Source organism: Orbilia oligospora, assembly GCF_000225545.1.
Source record: "Orbilia oligospora ATCC 24927 unplaced genomic scaffold scaffold00076, whole genome shotgun sequence".
NCBI lineage: Eukaryota > Fungi > Ascomycota > Orbiliomycetes > Orbiliales > Orbiliaceae > Orbilia > Orbilia oligospora.
In genome coordinates this window covers 960,050-974,313 of record NW_011645633.1, presented here as the reverse complement: position 1 = coordinate 974,313, position 14,264 = coordinate 960,050, and the positions used below count along the sequence as shown (strand labels likewise).

The 14,264-nt window shown below is 47.3% G+C and overlaps 4 protein-coding genes across 4 annotated transcripts; 2 read left to right on the top strand and 2 right to left on the bottom strand.

The window, feature by feature from the left end:
• Positions 1–2,334: 2,334 nt before the first annotated feature.
• Positions 2,335–4,041, top strand: AOL_s00076g271 (uncharacterized protein; the record flags this gene model as incomplete). Its single annotated transcript, XM_011122824.1, has 1 exon — positions 2,335–4,041. One exon carries the CDS (start codon positions 2,335–2,337, stop codon positions 4,039–4,041), a length of 1,707 nt encoding a protein of 568 aa, XP_011121126.1.
• Positions 4,042–4,149: 108 nt separating this feature from the next.
• On the bottom strand, positions 4,150–4,824 carry AOL_s00076g270 (uncharacterized protein; the record flags this gene model as incomplete). Its single annotated transcript, XM_011122823.1, has 1 exon — positions 4,150–4,824. One exon carries the CDS (start codon positions 4,822–4,824, stop codon positions 4,150–4,152), a length of 675 nt encoding a protein of 224 aa, XP_011121125.1.
• A 1,458-nt stretch (positions 4,825–6,282) lies between these two features.
• On the top strand, positions 6,283–8,540 carry AOL_s00076g269 (uncharacterized protein; the record flags this gene model as incomplete). Its single annotated transcript, XM_011122822.1, has 6 exons — positions 6,283–6,369; positions 6,442–6,463; positions 6,551–6,768; positions 6,861–7,357; positions 7,428–8,305; positions 8,371–8,540. The coding sequence occupies 6 exons, from the start codon at positions 6,283–6,285 to the stop codon at positions 8,538–8,540; spliced, it is 1,872 nt and encodes a 623-aa protein (XP_011121124.1).
• A 1,318-nt stretch (positions 8,541–9,858) lies between these two features.
• Positions 9,859–14,148, bottom strand: AOL_s00076g268 (uncharacterized protein; the record flags this gene model as incomplete). Its single annotated transcript, XM_011122821.1, has 3 exons — positions 9,859–10,494; positions 10,559–11,277; positions 11,337–14,148. 3 exons carry the CDS (start codon positions 14,146–14,148, stop codon positions 9,859–9,861), a joined length of 4,167 nt encoding a protein of 1,388 aa, XP_011121123.1.
• Between the last annotated feature and the right edge of the window lie 116 nt (positions 14,149–14,264).

The following is a 14,264-nucleotide window of genomic DNA, read 5'->3' as shown; positions in this document are numbered from 1 at the left end:
CATAATTTTAAAGCTAACCCCTGTCAAGGGATTCCTGTTGTCCCCATCATTCGTTCATTCGGTCCTATGGTCAGTCCGACGCAATGCAATAGCGGAGGTGAGGTAGTGAACAGACAGCTTCAAAGCTAAGCAGCTAGGGGTGCATGGAGAGCCGGGATAGTTCTAGTTGAACAAGGAACTGGGATCGGGCATATTTTCACTTTTGGCTTTTTTCAATTGTCCCCAGGAACTTTGCTGTTGGAAAAAAAAGCGAACGTGAAAGACATCATAAAAGCACCATCAGTTTCGATTCCTGCCGAATGAAATTTAAATAAATAATAAAAAGCAAATTCCTTAAAGTTGTCGATGTCCGTTGGTGGAGAACATCACCCGAATCAAAATCGGGGTTGAAATGACCGCAAACAGCCTCCCTCGTTCAATTGTTAACAATACCTAGGTAGGTATCTTCATTGTTTGAAAGCTTGACTAGCCCCTCGTACGCAAAGTCGCCCCCTCAAACGACCTTCGGCGACTGATATCGTCCGCCCCGGCCAATTGCGGCAGCATCATCAAGCATGAGAGCCACATTTGAACGCTTGGAGATAGCAATTGGTAGCGACGGCAAGATGAGACATCTCACCGAGGTTGGCTTAGCTGGGGCTTTCTGTCTTGCGACACCTAATTGTGAACCAATAAGTCAGGCATTGAAGTCCATGTACAAGAGGTCGCCATTTGGGCAGCTGACGGAAGTCCGGCGGCCAAGATCGAGCATGGTTCAGGCCCATGTGAACTTGGGCTTCAATACAATCGTACCTCGCTGTTTCTTTTCGATATGATAGCCACGTTTCTGAGGTATGGATCCCTATCATACGGCGACATAAACCTCTGCCGTTGCAGATGTAGAACGACATGTTAGCAGGGCTGTCATGAGTTTAGCTCCATGCTCGGATGTTCATGGCGAGCCTATATTCCACGGCATTTATGCCTCGAAGATACAACAGATCAAGCTTGACGAAGCTTTTTTTTTTTTTTTTTTCTCACTCTCCCTTCTAACCGCTCATTGATGACCCTTGGCCGTTTTGAATTGAAACTTCCCAGTTAGTTCTGCAGCATGGAGATTAATAGTAAGTACTTAGTAGTATGTATCTTAGACACCATGTAGTATGCCTGGAGTATGCCTTTCGTGGAAAACGGCTTTGTCAGGTAACATGATCACCGCCCGAGTAACTGGATATTCTCCTGAACCCGACAGACGTTAGCTAGACTAGTGCAGTGGGAGAACATCCCACCCACTCGTTGGGGAGGAAGAATGAGGAAGAGCTTCAAAAACCCCTGTGCCTGGTCATTCTCAATAATTTCAAATCAACCTAGCTCGAACCCGGCAGGACTGTCTCTCTATTCTTTCGACGATCAAAGTTAGAGCCCCAGGAGCCGGCTCATTGGAACAACCCCAGCATCCAGAGTTTTTGTGACTTTGAACCTTTGGTCTGAGCGTCCAACGGTTTTGGCATAAACTTAATTTCTTGAGATTGCGGTCGCTGGCCACATGCCTTGAAAGGAATCTGCTGTGAACTCGTAGCGAGATTTAATCGACTTTATTATGCGACAACGTCTTCGAACTGGCTAGACACTGGACCTGTCAAACCCCAACATGTCGTTGATGTTATCTGGAACACCGCGTGCACCGCACCGATCCGTTGTTGATAACGCTATAACGGCCACCCTTCTGAACCCTTGCAGATGGGATTCTGCAGGCTGGTGTTCGTTTGACGGCCGAGATGACTTTGCTGTGGCGGTGCCGACCGGCTGCCTTCGTCTGAACCTCGGGCGACTTGATACCCGTAATAAGTTGCTGTCCCGAAAGAAGGTTCATGCAACAGCGTGAAAGGGCACCGGCCGTCCTGCAATTATTAATTGAATGCCTTGGACTTCAATCATACGATATCGTATGATACCTGATCTCCCATAATTCATCTCCTTCGAACTGTGGAGGGACGAGCTCTGCTTTGAGACATAACACTAGCTCCTAGCCTATATTACAGCAGCAGCAGCAGCAGGTGCAAAAATAGTAGCATCAGCGTTTTTAATGTCGCACCCGGCCCAAGAGAATTCGTATGATACTTACATATTGTCGATGTCCCGCGTGGTCTCCACCGCAAAAAGGTTGATTCGTGCCAAGCGACGTGGGTTGGGAGATGTGGCTGACAAGGACTGGGTTACCGAACCACGCTAACCGCGACACCAAAAATCTCCCCAGCGCAGCCCAAATTTTTTTTTTCCTCGCTTGGGTCCACACAGGCGTGACTTCTACAAACCAGCGACATCAGGCAACATCATCAACCAAAAACCTTCAGGATGTTTGCGGTTCCGGCATTTGCATCCCTTTCATCCGCATCGCTCAAGTCTAGCTTCGGCAAGGCTCCCGGAAAGCCCTCAAGCTTAAGCACACCCGCGGGTCTCAACGATACAATCGCATCTTCCAAGTCGAGGAAGAGGAAGAGGTCGCAACCCGCTGAAACCGATGCGGTGACAGATATATCGCCGGAGAACATTGGTGAACTATGGAGTAAAGTCGTAGAAGGAAAGGGTGATTCCTCACGAAAGACAAATGGCGATTCGACCGTACCCGCATCAGCTAAGGAGGCCGAAGGTAAAAAGAGCAGCAAAGACAAGAAAAAGAGGAAGAGGAAACACGACGACGAAGAATCGGCCCTTAAGAAGGAAATTCATCACGAGAATGAACGTTCGGAAACAGTTTCAAATGGCGAGTCTGGTTTGATAAAACAATCAACCGGTCCACAAAGTAGCATTAGTGGAGTCGCCGATGCCCGCATAAGCATCAACTCCAAGCGAAATGACGACAACGAAACCGGGAGACGAGACGAGAAAACCAAACACAAGAAAGACAAAAAGCAGAACAAGAAAGAAAGGCAAACACAAGATGAAGACCCTTTCACTGCGGCTTTGTCTGCTGCTGGAGACCCCGATCCTACTATTGATGTACCTGTGAAGGCACCAACGTTGACACCCCTCCAGGAGAAGATGCGGCAGAAGCTTTCAGGTGCCAGATTCAGGCACCTTAACCAGTTGCTATATACCACACCTTCCCAAGATTCTTTAAGCCTTTTCAAGAGTCAGCCCGAGATGTTCCGGGACTACCATTCTGGATTCAGACAACAAGTTGAGTCTTGGCCGGAGAACCCCGTAGATATCTATATCAGGCGGCTTTTCGCGCGAGGCAAGCTACGAGACTCTGGGTTTAGAGGAGGTAAAAATAGGGCAAATGGAATCTCTTCGGTCAATGCCAACCCACTAGGCGTCAAGGGGTTTCAAGATACGATGGACTCCTATCCTCTACCCAGGGCGAAGGATGGATATGCCTCAGTAATAGACCTAGGTTGTGGAGAAGCAGCTCTAGCGAAAGCGATTACTAGCGCAAAACCTCGTCCGAAGATCAAGGTTAATTCCTATGATCTTCATGCCCCGAACCCGCTGGTCACGGTAGCTGACATCGCCAACCTGCCTCTACCGAACGGTTCTGTTGACATCGCTATATTTTGCCTGGCATTGATGGGGACCAATTGGCCAACAATGATTGAAGAGGCTATCAGGGTTCTACGGAATGGTGGGGAAGTCTGGATCGCAGAGATCAAGAGTCGATTCGCCCGAACAAAGACAGGACAAAAGGAGGAACCCAAAGAGCAGAAGAAAGGTAAAGGGAAGAAGAATGCCGCGAAGGACATCAAGGACAATACAAATCCAGTCGAGGCATTCGTTGAAGAGCAAGATGACAACCAAGACCAAAACAGATGGGCTGCTGGCGAGCAAGATTTCATCGATGCACTAGCCCGGCGTGGTCTCAGATTGAAGAACAGGAACGGATCCAATAAGATGTTTGTCTTATTAGATTTCGAAAAGGCCGGTGGGAGGGGAGGTCAGATGTTCCAGATACCACCCAAGCCGGATATGCATGGGCGTATCAGCAAGAAGTTTCACACGAATGATGAGCCGGAGGTTGAGGAAGCCAAGATCCTTCAACCATGCTTCTACAAAATCAGATAGCGGCTCACCTTCATTTTTTATATTAATGTATATTTCTTTATGTACATACACCTTCCAAGCTAGACCATGTAAAATAGTCGATAATTGAGCGTACGCGTGCAGACTTGTTTATTGTCTTGAGATTGGAGCATATTGTTTTCCATATTCCCGCATCTGCTCCTTCAGGGTTTCATCTGGAACTCCAGCAATCAAATCCTCCAATGTGATAATTGCAGTGATAGGGACATTGTATTCGGCTTTGCAATTCTCGATTGCGCTATTCTCGCCATCAGTAGTTCTTTCCTGTCTATCAAGGCAAACGACAATTCCAGAAAGGATACCGCCTTCGGCTTTGATGATATCGGTGGCTTCTCTCATTGCAGTACCAGCTGTGATCACGTCATCGACTACCAATACCCTTTTCCCTTTCAATTGGACCCCGACGATCCCACCGCCTTCGCCATGATCCTTTTTCTCTTTCCTGTTGAACGAGTACCCAACATCTAAGAACTTTTCGTCCAGAGCACCGAGTCTAGCACACACTAGAGTAGCAAGCGGGATTCCTTTGTACGCCGGCCCGAATATTACGTCGAACTCTGGGAGGTTCTTATCTTGAAGAAGGGTTTGAGCGAAGGCATCGGCAAGACACGAGAGGGTTCGGGCAGTGTTGAAGAGGCCGGCATTGAAAAAGTACGGTGATACCCGGCCAGACTTGAGAGTGAAGGAGCCGAATTTTAGGATCTGGTTGCGAATGCAGAGGTCGATGAGCTCTGCCTTATGGCGGGGGAGTTCGTTTGATGCCATCTTGGAGCGGTGTACGTATAAATTATAAGCCACTTAAGTGCCTAGTACTTAAGTAAGCGTTGGGTGTTGGAATGTGGGAAGGAGGGCGAGGTAGGTATGTAGGTAGTCTGGTGTGTGTAACCAGAAGTCGAAGAATTTTGAACCAACGACAAGACAAGATCGTCGACAACGACGTCGCAACACAGCTCAGCTCCGGGATCCACACGGGCGCCAAATTTTTCATGTGGCTGGTGGGTGGAGACGATTTTGACGCAGAGGACGGATCAGATTACATCTTATCGCCATCGATCTAGCTCGGTACCAATAGCACCGCCATACATACGGACACACATATACATAGTAAGTCAGACATCGGAAATTCAGTTCGCAATAATTAATAACCATTGTCTAGCTCCCGTTACACAGGTCCACTCGAGAAATATCGGATACTTCCACCTGCCTGTCAAAGGAGTGGGCGGTGGCCACAAATCGGTTAGCTTGCCCTGCTGCATACACGAACTGCAGGGGAAGAGGGATGACCTCTCTGCGTCCTTGGCGAGCCGACCAAAGGGCAATGTATCGAATCCGGGGCAAGAGCTTTCCATGGTCCGAGCCGACCAAGAAAAGAAAGATCGAGCTAAGCTACATGTAAGTACAGTCTAGTACATTATCTCATGACGCTCTGGTGATACAGCGGGCTTTCGGGGGAACAGAGACCGGCCGATCGATCGAGCTCTGGATTGCCTTGCATCCATGCATTCCATTGCATTCGACTCGATTCATTTGAAATGTCGTATTCGAACTTCAAAAAGGGATTTAGTTATAAATCAATTAAATCATCGTTCTCTCCGTCTATCTGGCCAGTCCTAGTACTAGTGCTGTTCTCCTCCACCGGCCGCCCCCGGCAGATGACATCGATATCTAGAATCTTCTAGCTTGGCTTCAAACCAAAAGGTCACTACTCCGTGTTTTCCGTTTTGTCCCACGTTGTGATCCCATTTGTTCAGGTTGCATTGCTTGCATTGGGGGGCCGTTTGTCACTGTTCGCTAGCTGCTGGTGCCTGTCGGTGTGCTCCTCCGATTCCGGGGGAAATGCAGAGCTTTTTACCCTGCCCAACTGCAACGCCCTAAAACTTGTCGGTCCATCGTAGTTGAAACTTTCTTGCTCCCACTTTTCCCTCGGAGCCTAATATTTAATGTTGATTATGTTGATTCTGTGACTAAATGCTGCATCAAAAAGGGTGAACTATTTCTTGTCCCTTTTTTTTCTTTTCTTTTTTGTTGTTCTTATCGATTAATACACTCCCCTTCATCTCTCCCTCACTCCCTCTTACAGCTCTTTCTCCACCCCGGCCCTCTCGACATCTTCAGTCAACAGCAGCTGAACTGCCGTCTGCTTCTGTGTTTCAAGCTAGTTCTGTGGACTTTGCTCCTCCTCCTCATTTGAAAGCCTCGCTTTCTTCCGACCCGTCCTGAAACATGCATATCAAGGACAAGATCGCTGCCTGCGAGAAGGCAGGCAAGCCTTGTTTCTCGTTTGAGTATTATGTTCCGAAGACTGCTCAGGTACGCAGCTGATACTACCCTCCTCCAAGTATGATATTGTGCGCCACTGACGTTAAGCTTTCCGTCCCATAGGGTGTCCAAAATCTCTACGATCGTACGTTAGAACCCGCAATCGCAATCGCTGGTGCCGACCTGGCATGATATCGAACCCCCCCTAACTCACCTGATGATCAATCGATAGGTATGGAACGCATGGGTTCCTTTGGTCCACAGTTCATCGATATTACATGGAACGCTGGTGGTCGTCTGAGCAATCTCACCACTGAGATGGTGAATGTCGCTCAGACTGTATATGGACTTGAAACATGCATGCATTTGACCTGCACTGGTATGGAGAAGGAGAAAGTTGACAACGCCCTCCAGGAGGCCTATAATGGCGGCTGCACAAATATACTAGCTGTATGTTTTCAAAAAAATTGTGCCTGCCGCGTGACCAACTATTCTTTTTGTTATATATTTTTACTAACGTTGCCGTTTTGATGCATTGACAGCTTCGAGGCGACCCACCCAGAGAGAACGAAAAGTGGTCTGCTGTTCCAGGAGGTTTCAGGTACGCTAAGGACCTGGTAAAGCATATCCGCGAGAAATACGGCGACTATTTTGATATCGGTGTCGCCGGATATCCCGAGGGGTGCGATGATGAAGTTGATCCAGATATCCTACTGGATCACTTAAAGGAGAAAATCGACGCGGGTGGTACTTTCATCATCACTCAGATGTTCTATGATGTCGACATATTCCTAGACTGGGTGAATAAAGTCAGGGCAAAGGGAATCACTGTTCCGATTATTCCAGGGATCATGCCAATTCATACATATGCCGCCTTCATCCGAAGAGCGACTTGGACCAAGATCCATGTTCCAGAAAAGTGGTTGGAGGTCCTTGAGCCTGTCAAGAATGACGATGTTGCCGTCAGAGATATTGGAAGAGACCTTGTGGTTGAACTATGCAAGAAGATCCTTGCTGCAGGAATCAACCAACTCCACTTGTATGGAACGACCCGCTCTACCCAGTAATATTTTACGTAATTTTCTGGCTAACGTCTCACCTTCCGTTAGCTATACCATGAACCTCGCTACAGCAACACGCATGGTCCTCGAAGGGCTTGAACTCATGCCCAGTCTTGAGGCACGAGAACTACCAGCGCTGCCCTTCAAATCGTCTCTTGGGCTTGGTAGAAGAGAAGAAAATGTTCGCCCCATCTTCTGGAAGAACCGCCATAAGTCTTATGTCGCCCGTACACAGGAATGGGATGAGTTCCCCAACGGTAGATGGGGTGATTCGAGATCTCCTGCCTTCGGCGAGCTCGATACATACGGTATCGCACTGAAGGGAACTACAGAGCAGAACATCAAGTTATGGGGTCGTCCGGAAACCGTTGCAGAAATTGCAGACCTCTTCGTCCGCTACATCGACGGCAAATTGGAAACTATTCCATGGTCTGATAGCCCAATCGATGCCTCCGCTGAACCCATTAAAGCTCAGCTTTCGGAGCTTAACAAGCGTGGCTTCCTTACCACAAACTCCCAGTGTGCTCTCAATGCAGTGAAATCTTCTCACCCAATTCACGGATGGGGTCCGAAGAATGGATATGTCTACCAAAAAATGTACGTTGAGCTTTTGGTATCTCCAGATGTCCTCAGCGAACTCATCACGAGGATCGAGAGATCTTCTGACTTGACCTACTATGCTGTTAACAAAGCCGGTGTTTTGCATCACAATGCTCCAGCTGGAGGAAGTCCAAATGCCGTTACTTGGGGTGTCTTCCCAGGAAAAGAAATCGTCCAACCTACAATCGTCGAGTTGATCAGCTTCCTCGCCTGGAAGGATGAACTCTACCGCCTTGGAGAGGACTGGGCTGCCTGTTACCCGCAGAGTTCAGCGAGTCGACATATCATCAGCTCCGTGATGGAGAACTGGTTCCTTGTCAATATTGGTATGTACCATCACACAATAATTTGAAGCTCCTATGAGTCCAGTGATACTAATGAATTTTCTTAGTTAATAACAATTTCCTGGATAACGATTCTATCTTCGAGCTCTTCAAGGATCTCAAGATCGATAATCTCAACGAAAAGATTCCAGTTGACGAATACCTTCAGAATTTGAAGATTACTGATGGTATCAACGGAACAGCCCACGAAGCAACCAACGGCGCCCCGGCGGCCTAAGTTGGTTCCATACTTTCGTACTTATGAGACCATTCGTACCCTACTTTTCTCTCTTGTTTACTCACGATTCAACACCTAATATTGCATTAACACCTTTATTACGACCATGACGAATTCAACTTGTCTTAATCCCCTGAATCTACGAACAATAAAGCATTAACGAGCACAGAAAAACGGCGTTTCAACAACCTGGGGATATTTTGTTTTATTTTTCAACAAAAAGCTGGAGTTTTCATCAATTAGAATGTTTCACCCTTTTCCCTTTCCTTATCTTCCTAAAGGGTTCTATTTTTATGCCCTAAAAAAACCTTCAACGGAATCTTTTGTACAAGGTATATGGTAGAGAAGAGGAGACGACTGAAATCAAGGTTATTTTTCAACAATAACTATTTAGTCGTTTGTTCCTGAAATATGGAAACCCTCTTTCCCTACCACTATAACATATCTTACACCCTCTTCAATTACTACTGTTTGTTGTTACATGTATCCCTCCATCGGCGTTTATTGTCTCTTTTTTTCCGTCATGCATAGTGTACCTTGCTTTTTAATTGCTATTTTCACCATCAGAAAAAAAAAAGAAACAATTTATATGGGAGCAGGGCGGGGATAAAAGGCGTTTCAACACGTTTTTTTAGCGTTTTCATTTTATTTCTTTTCATATCCTTTTTTTAAAAATTTATCCTTCTTTCCTTTTCATACCGACATCTGGCCCGCATGGTTATGAAAAAAAGCGGTTAGTCGAGGGTCTGGTATAGAAATTTCAACAATAATAGCTAGTGGATGTTTCTGTGTTTTATGGAGGAAGTTGAGGAGAAACGGATGCAATAATCCGGTGTATACTATCTAAGGCTTATACACGATCGGATTTCGAAAGGAGAGCTAGCTATGGAGCAAAAAGAGAGGAAGAGAAGAAGGAAGAGAAAGAAGAAGAAAAAGGCGGGCGAGGGAAAGAAATAAAATATCTATTGTACACAATTCTTCGCTCGTTTTCCCGCATGGCTCACAGAGAATACATACTAAATGTAGCAAAACGACATGAAAATGAAAAAGGTAAACGAAAAGTAAACAGAAGTGCAAAAAGGGGGCAGATACTACAGGTAGAAAACATTAGGTTAACATACGGGGGTATGCAGAAAACCTTGGAAAAGGTTGGTTCTTTTTTCGTCATTCTTTTTATGGTCGTGCACAATTAGGTTTGATGAAGGGGGTAAACAAAACTCCATGATAAAACGTTCGCGTATGTTAGAATATTCATATCGAAGTAGAAAATAGGAAAAAGAGAATGAGAAAGAGAAAGAGAACAAAAGTCCCATGACATTCAAACCCTCCTAATATCGTTCAGCAGTCTCTCGAGCTTCTCCGCAAGGGCTTGATCAGCCGGACCGCTCAGAATCCCTTTATATCTCTCCAATGTCTGAACAACGTAGTGTTTCTTGAACCCACCCTCAACTTGGTCTACACCTCCAAACACTGTCGTCTTGGTTCTTTTCTTGACTGCAGTTCTGAACCACTTATCGGCGACATAGATGGCGTCCCTAGCAAGCCTCTTTCGCTGTGAACCCTTGAATGGAACCTCGTCACGAAAGAACATAGCATCAAGGATACGGAGCAGTAGTTCTGCGCTAACACCGGCATCCAAAAAGGTTTGTGGAACCCATGAAGTATGCATCGTGTCTGGGACCTTTTCAACAGCAAATATCTCTAGCATCGGAACAAGATCTTCCGGTGGGAAGATATATTCTGAAAGAGAGAACCGGTGGCCAAGGTTACGAAACTCGTCTGAGACAACCTCGTGGACATTCTTGGTTTGGTCAGCAGCTGTTTCGGTGTGAAGCTTTGCTAGCAAGTTTTGCCAGACTCGCTTGATTTCGTGAGTGCCGTGGTAGTCTGCACCCTGGAAGATTTGGAGGCAGATATCCCAGTAACCATAAGCATCGGCGAAGCGATTAAACAGCTAAATTTAGTTAAAACTTGGTTAGCGTACTGCTTTTTATGAAAAGGGAGGGGAGAAAGCTTACATCAGTTAGGGGAAGTAGCTCGCCATCAAGTTGTTGGACAAGATTCTCTAATTTGTTGGCACTAATCCTAGAATCATCCTTGACCTTTCTTAGGATATCGGCCTGTATCATAGCGACATCCATTGCCTCTTGGATTCTCTGGAGAAGCTCATTCATAGCTTGTCGAGAGCCGACTGGACAACGGCAGTTACTAAGTCCTCGAGCTCTGCTGAGATATTCTATACGCTTATCTAGAACAATCGGAAAGTTGCTCATGGCTAACTCCCGAAGCGTCAATGCAGCTTCATAGAAAATCTCTCGGCGAGAGTAGTACTGCCAGAGCAAGTCAGCATGTTGGATAGAGGTAGAAGCACGCCTCTTCAGATATGGAATGATCGTTGGGCCTTCGAAACTAAGTAATTTCTCTGATAGGCCTCTGGAAAAGAACCAATCGAACAGGCAGGATTGGAAGACTTCGTCATTGGAATCCCAAACAACTTGATAAGCTACTTGGTGTCGGAGCTGAGAGTCGCTAAGAGAGCCATCGAGAGTTGCCGGGGCTCTGCTAGCCTCCTCATCAAGGGCTTCAAGAACCGGGAAGATCGTTTCGTAGATGGCGGATCTGGCTTCGTATTGCTTTCGCCTTGGATCCTCAACGGGTGAGCCGTCTAAGAGGTATCCGATAGCTAGATTACCACGATCTGATGCCTTTGCAACATCGAGAGCGATACGGATAGCTCCTATTTCAAACCATATTAGGGCGGGTCTATATAGTGCTGGGGGGCTAGAAAGATCTTACCTGAAGGGAACTGGAGAGAGAGGAATTCTCCCATAGCGTCAGAAAGTGTCTCTAAGGATAGAGTGGAGGCAACCTGGGAGAAAAGATGCTCGCTCTCTTGTAGCAAACGAGACTTGGTATCGATATCTGTAGTATCCCTGGCCTTTCTAAGTTGCTCAATTGCCTTGTACAAAACGACATCATCGGCACTGCAGAAACTGCCGCACCGCTTTCGCAAGGTATCCGCTACTATATCAACACTTGCGCCAGCTTGTATGTTGCGGTTAACCATAGCCGCAATAAGTTCTTTGGCCAAAGCACGACCTGCATCCGTGGTGAATAGCGTCTCAAAGGTCAGTTCCTTGACCTGAGGTTTGACGCTATCTTGGAGAAGCCCGATGACCTCATCTAACTTATCGTCGAGTAATGTCAAGACAAAAGAAATACCCTCAATCATGGCGGAAATAAGTTGAACCAACGAATGCAGCGCTCTATGCTCAGCCTGTTGGGCCACTTCTTCAACACGGGTACCAACACGCATGAGTGATTCTGCCCCGGATAGGCCCTCAATATACGTTCGGTTCTCAGCCAAGAACTCAGAAAGTCTCTGCAATTGTTCCTGGATAATCTGGAGTTTGGGGACAGGCACAGCCCCTGAGAATGTCTCACCGCCACTAGGGGTGGCTGCGTAATTCACAATATGAACTTTCCATATCGAACGGACGATTCGGGTAGTATAAAGAGCCAGACCGTCATGTCGGCCAGATACTCTAACACTGTCCAAGGATGGTGCTGACGTTGAATCGTACTCATTCTCGACGCGAGCCTTCCCACCAAACTCAATGAAGAACTTCCGAGCTAGCTCCGCGATTTCCGTATCCGTAACCTTACCGATTGCGCGAGAATCAAATGAATCCGCAGACAAAGCACCACAGGCAACAGCCAACGCAGCAGCACAAGCTTCGGCTCTACCGTAAGACTCAAAGAATTTCCTTACTTCCCCTTCAACGCCAAGACTGTTTGGGTTTGAGGATCCATATTTGATCATATTAGCAAGGACTTCGACGTATCTACGACGCTTGATGATATGGATTCCATTGCTTGTCAGAATCGCGATTTCCGTGGGGGCTTGGTCGAACTGAACGGCCATTTCATTCCCAAATCCACCAGGGGTCGGGGTGGCGGCGAATGGAGAAGTCATCGGTTGGATAGCTTCGATGCGGCTTTCAGGATCGAGCCACGACCCGACTTCCCACAAAGTTACCTGGTTCTGTGTCATATCGGATGTGAAAAGTATCTTGGCAGAGTCCGGTGCCGCCATATAGATAACGTCAGAGAGTTCCTCTTTCCCTACGCAGCATATAAAATAGCCAGGCGCAAAAACTGCCGCTTTACGAGTCGTACCAAGGGCAGTTGATGCGCCAAAATCTCGAGAATTTCCATTCTTCTCACCAGGTGCCACTGGAGGTAGCCGAAGATGGGTAGCCTGCATATCGGAGGGGGGTCTATCACCTCCATATCCGGACCCATAAGCGGAAGCGGCACTGAAGTAGATTCTACAGCCAGTTGTTGTCGTTCCGACAAGATTAGCTCTTCTCCCTTGCTGTGATGTGACAACGCTGATAGAGACAAATGGCGTTGTGCGGTCCAGAACTTTAGGGAGCCCATGTGTGACTCTGATGTGTGATAGAGCCCTTTCAAAAGGTATGGTTATTGCGAGAGTCAGGACATTTCCGGGGCCCATATGGAAAACACGAATTGTTGAAGTGGAAGAAAGGGTGTAAAGAAGATTGCGGGTGTCGTCAACCACCATCTGAATAGTGTGCTCGGAAGTCTGGGGGCCGGAGAGGAAGGAGATCTTTGGTGCAAACTGGGCTATTATCCCAGTTTGCGTATGACATATCTTTCCGCACCTAGGCTGAAACCAACCTTCTTGCTCCTGGTACGTCAACTCGTAAACTTCGTTGTCCAGCGTCCCGGTGAAAAATATTCTACCGTTTTTAGCGGAACCTTCGATAATGTTAATGTTGACGCCCTTGGCGCTCAGAGCCATGTTTGTCTTGTAGATTTGAAGGTCACAACCATTGAAGGGTCGACCATTTGGGTTTGCTGCGACTCCCAAGATGTTAATATCTGTGCTCGTGGCAACAAGGAGGATATGAGTGACACTATCAACGAAAACTCCGGCCCGTGGCTTTAGAAGATTGACAGCTAGGATGTTGTTCCTGGAGGGTTCTGCGTACTCCTGGAAATCTCCACCACTGGAGAAGTTCCAGAGGTACAGCATGTGGTCTACAACGATCCAGGCCCTACCAATTTCTGCGAACAACCCCATCTTGGTCAATACCTGAACCTGGTTGTAGGCCTCAAATATCTGATCTGGTATTTCGAAAAGGTTTGTCCTATGAAAAGGTGCTCGTTCCTGATCCATGTTTTCGTATTGATAGGATATCCCATGTGCCAGGATTTTGTCCAACTCGGGGTACCTCGTTTCAGCATTGAGACTATCGTTCACTGTCTTCGCAGCCCTCGGAATTGGCTTTAGGTTATCTGTGGATGGAGGCGCCCGTACTGGAACCAAGGCGTTTTGATACCTAGGGTCCCTCACCAATCCTCCAGGTCCAAAGCTCATCGTCGAACGTGGCTGGGATTGGGTTTGAGGGTGGGTAGAATACTGGGGTTGTGCTGGTGACTGTTGTTGGGCGGCCCGCTCCATGCTGTACCTTGGATGAGCGGTATTGCTCTCTTGCCGTGGAGCAGCCGGTGGAGCAGCAGCTGGCGGCCCTGCCATGTTGTTATAGAAGAAACTTGGGTACTCGGTTTGAGCCTCCATGATGACCACGAGCTCAGGTACCTCTGAGAAGGTTCACAGCAGTGTAGTGGATATTGAAACTGCAGGCACTCTAGGCTCTATTCGTGGATGTGTCTTCTCGTCGGTCCGGTTCACTT